Source organism: Myotis davidii, unplaced genomic scaffold, assembly GCF_000327345.1.
Source record: "Myotis davidii unplaced genomic scaffold, ASM32734v1 scaffold623, whole genome shotgun sequence".
In the NCBI taxonomy this organism is placed as follows: domain Eukaryota; kingdom Metazoa; phylum Chordata; class Mammalia; order Chiroptera; family Vespertilionidae; genus Myotis; species Myotis davidii.
In genome coordinates, this window is record NW_006294464.1 from 374,824 (window position 1) to 379,702 (window position 4,879).

Here is a 4,879-nt window from a genome sequence, read left to right on the forward strand (position 1 = left end):
CAAATTATGAACAAACATGCATCTATCAACAAGTGAATCTAAGAATCAAGTGAATAAATAATCTGGTGATCATAATAGAATCAGGGACATAGAAAGGGAATAGACTGACTATTCTTGTGGGGGAAAGGGGTGTGGGAGATGCAGGAAGAAACTGGACAAAAATCGTACATCTATGGATGAGGACAGTGGGTGGGGAGTGAGGGCGGAGGGTGGGGCGGGAACTGGGAGGAGGGGAGTTATGAGGGGAAAAAAGAGGAACAAATGTAATAATCTGAACAATAAAGATTTAATTTAAAATAAATAAATAAATGAAATAAATCTTGAGATCAAGCTATGCATTGATGAGTACAAGGTCAGGTGACCTTCACTTGCCACTGCCCAAGTGGGAGGAGACCAGGAGGGTGCCAGGTGCTCAGGGAAGAATGACCTCCTTCGGGAGGATTTCAGAATCTGTGGGGGGCGGGAGAGGGCAATCTTCAGAAAAATTACATGTGTCTCCCTCCCCTTTATCAGGGGTCAGCAAACTATGAGCCAAAACTTGCTGACCACCTGTTTTTGTAATTAAGGCTTTATTAGAACACAGCCATGACAATTTGATTTCGTTTTCTCTATGGCTGCTTTCAAAAGGGCAGAGTTGAGTAGATGTGACAGAGATCATATGGCCCATGAAGTAAAAAATATTTACTATCTGTCCTTTAATAGCAAAAGTTTGTCACCTCCTGCCCTAGGTACTTCCTGAGAATCATTGCACAAGGAGCCACCATGACGAAATAATGTGCTTTTCCTCAGTGCTATAAGAGCAAGGTTTGTTTGTCCTTACTTTGGTTGTCAGGAATGAAGATTTGAAAAACAGTAGCTTAAACAAGATACTCTCTCTCATATAAAGTCCAAGGCTGAACTGACACTCCAGTGCCATGAGACCCAAGCTGTACTCCCCACAACTTCCACTACCAAGGACACACTGTGATCCAGAATGGTCGCCAAAGTACCAGCCACTATATTCACATCCAGGTAGCAAGAGGAAAAAGGACAGCTTCAGCCCAACTTTTAAGGAGGCCTCTGGAAATACCAATAAACATGTCATATGAACTACTGGCTGAACTGATACACCCAGTATAGACTTTTCGTTGGCTGACAAACTGCTTTGGTTAAAAAAAGATCAAGATTTTTTCTTGATTTTTCTGTCTTTCTCTCTTCCACTCTCCCTAAAAATCAATAGAAAAATATCCTCATGTGAGGATTAACAACAACAACAACAAAAACAGCAAACAAAGGAAAAGATAGGTAGGCTCTCGGGGCAGGGTGATCATTTGGCATAGCTCCAAAATGACAGGACTTAAATGTTGCTTAATATTTATTGAAGATCAGTGACAGAAGCATTTTCTGGCTGGTTGTTTTCAAATTTCCAATCAAAAGTATTGTCTCCTCCAGAAGGAAGGGACGAATTCTCCTTCAGCACAACCAGTGAGCATGGGTTGTGTGCAGACCTGAGTTATACAATTCTCCTACACAGTCTGGGACTTTGTCTTTAATGGACTGTCTGCCTGGTCTGTTCCTGAGTCCACAGGACCCTGATACTTCCCCATGCCCCCGGCATTCCCTCCAATTAACATGCCCATTCCATTTACCCTCATCACTACACCCCGGCAATAACATCTCACAGTGACCTTTAGGTTCTGCTCATCTCCAACCAAGAAAAGCTACTTATCTCACTTTTCACACAGATGATATAAGAGGTAGAGGTGGATCTAAGTCAGTATCAGGAAGTAAGAGCCTGAGAAGAAATTAAGATTGAATTCTGAATCCTTGATTCCAGAAGTTATCTGTGTATTAAATAAGAATGGAAAACAATGGTGAGTCATGTGCTTTGGGCATATCAGTTGATACTTTGCAGTAAGTCTTATTCCCATATATTTGCTCCTCTTCAAAAGTAATATCCAGTCTTTCGATATCAACATGTTAACCCATGGAAACTTCTTTCTCACATAAAAGTACAGGGCTGAATGGTATCTATCATGTCAGGGGCCCAAGCTACCCTGTACATCCATTCTATTGTCTGTACAGTTAGGAGACAAATATCATCTGCAAGCTCCAAAATATATTTAAAGGCTGCCAAAAACAGCCAAAATCAAGTAGAAGCTAAATGGGAGGAAGCAAAGAGCAGAAGCACACAGAGTGCCATGTCTTTGAGCACATATTCCCGAACACCAGCAAAAATACATTTCTCAGTGCTAAGGGTTATAATCTGAAGTGCAAAGTCTATATCACCAATAAGTATTGGAACTGGAGTTAGCAAAGGTGGATCTTCTGTTTGTAACTAGGGTAGACTTGGGGTGGGAGGCAGACCTACTAAAAGACTCAGAGATGGATGAGCCATATTTAAAGAAAGAGTTGGTTTCATGGAGGTGGAGACAAAGAAAGCCTATGGTTGTGAAGACATGTAGCCTGAATGACTACTAGCCCTTCCCTACTGAGTTAACTCTTGAACCTCAACCCCAGGCTTGTGTCAGTAGCTGGTTCAGAAAATCCAATATAGTCAAATATGTGTGACAAAAAGGCAATCATAGGCATACAACTGACACAGCAATTAAAACAGTTAAAAGAATAAGGAGAATGACAGGGAAGTCATAGAAAAATGCTGCCAACAAATCAAATGAAGTTTCTAGCCAAATATATTACAAAGAATTTTAAAAACCAAATGAGGCAATTTCTCTATGAGGGAAAATCACAAAGCAGAAATAACTCAGAGAAAAGATAGTAAGAAAACAAACTGAAATATGAGCTTGCAGAACTCAGAAAAGGGGGAAAACAGAGTAACTGCAGATGGAAATACAATGTGTGCAAGGAAACACAGTAAGGAGCAGAGAAGACACAAGGAGGAAAGCATTCAAAATGAAGTGGAAAACATTGAAAACACAGAGTTCTAATACATTAGAGAGAAAATGAAAGGTAGAGAAGTCAGACTTAGGACAGCCTCCTCAGGCATCACTGGAGTCCCTCAAGAACAGATCAATGGATCAATACAAACCCTGAGAGAGAATTCAGGAAAAACAGTTCTAAGGCCAAAGCAGAGTTAAACTTGATTAGTGAGGGACAAATATATACATATCAGGGAGGACGGGTCAATACCGAAAAAAGTCCTGATAAAGTTATTACATTTTATCTTACGACCTGATACAGATTTTGGCTTGAGGTATATGGTTAATAAATATTCACCTGGAGATTAACAAAACACTTTTTCTCCACAAACTCTTCTTTGGGCCTTATCCTCTGTTCCTGGGATGTGATATGCTACAGAATCACTTCCAAAAGCAATACTGAACAACTCCAAGATCTTTAAAACATCCAGTTTCTTATACTTTCTTTAACCAGGGCAGGAAAGATTAAAAACGCATTTCAGAAAGATTTTCAGGAAGGACTGATATGAAAGGCTTTTCTGAGAAGCCATGCATTCACTATAAATTCAGAAGATATTTTGTCTAGCATGCACTGGATTTCAGCAAAATGTTATTATATGTTTCCACATGCCACTTGTCACATAGAGAGAACAAAGGATAAAATCAGAAAGTTTTTTACTTACTTTGGATGTTCAAACTTGTCTATAAGATCAACTTTTTCCACCAAATCTCCTCCAATTGTTCGTACTAAGTCATAGAAATCATTTTCTGTGTAATTCTCCGAGGGCAACCAGAATGAAATGTCATTTATCACAGCAGGATATTTGCTAAGAGGCTAACAAAATAAGAGAAGAAAAGATAGATTGAGTTGTTAGTGGGATGAGAATGTTTAAATTTTTCATGGAAAGTTACACTTGGCTAATTAAAAAATGCTCATAAAACATTATTTCAGCACTTGAATTTTCAGGAACAAAATAAACTTAAAAGATAAGCCCATATTCAAAATTAGCGAATTCCATTGTGAATCCTATAGATTCATGTGTAACATCACCATTTATAACATTTATATCACTATCAGTGTTCAATTTAGTATGAAGCATTTTGAATTTATTATATTTCAGTTTTTTTCCATTTGAATATCAGAGAAGAAAAGTTCAAATTTAATTAACAAGCGATTCATTAACTTCTTGTGACACTTTCAGGAAGTCATTTTAATGGGAAAAAAGGACTTGTCAAGATCGGTATTTCAAGTAGTAATATCATTTTTGTTAATATTTCTAATTATTAAAATAAAGAAATGAACTTATAAGTAGTCATTTAGGGAGTTATTTTACAAATTGTGCCTCTAAGGATGTAATAAACACAATGTAGCCATTTCCTTCATTTTCCCAACTTTTTCCAGTTTATTAGGGTTCATTAGTTCATCATTATATTGGAATAGAGGCCCAGTGCACGGATTTTTGCACTGGTGGGGTTCCTCAGCTGGCCTGTGCCCTCTCGCAATCCGGGGTCACTCAGGGGATGTCAGACCGCCCATTTTGGAAACCGACAGTCTGACATCCCCCGAGGGATTTAGTAGTGTGCAAAGTGGCAGGCGGCCAGGGAAGAGTGAGCCTGCCGTCGCAGCCGCTCGGTAGCACTGTCACAGCTGCGCTCACCAGCCATGAGCACATCGTCTGGTGCCTGTGGGTCAGCTGAGCGGTGCTCCTGCTGTGGGAGCACACTGACCACCAGGTGACAGCTCCTGCGTTGAGCATCTGCCCCCTGGTGGTCAGTGCACGTCATAGCTACTGGTCAAACGGTCGACCATTCGCTTAGGGTTTTATATATATACTAGAGGCCCAGTGCACAAAAATTTGTGCTCTTGGGGGGGAGGGAGGGTCCCTCAGCCCGGCCTGTGCCCTCTTGATAACGACCTGCTGGCTTAGGCCTGCTCCCTGGTGGCAGAGGGCCGGCCTAATCCCTAGGTGTAGCCCTTGGTC

The 4,879-nt window shown here is 40.5% G+C and overlaps 1 protein-coding gene across 2 annotated transcripts in view; it reads right to left on the reverse strand.

Moving 5' to 3' along the window:
* FARS2 (phenylalanyl-tRNA synthetase 2, mitochondrial) overlaps nucleotides 1-4,879 on the reverse strand; it is a 584,045-nt gene that overhangs the window by 172,285 nt on the left and 406,881 nt on the right. For both annotated transcript variants that reach the window (XM_006768687.2, XM_015567165.1), the window contains exon 6: nucleotides 3,581-3,732. In XM_006768687.2, coding sequence (XP_006768750.1) covers nucleotides 3,581-3,732 — 152 coding nt within the window. The remainder of the gene's footprint in view (nucleotides 1-3,580; nucleotides 3,733-4,879) is intronic.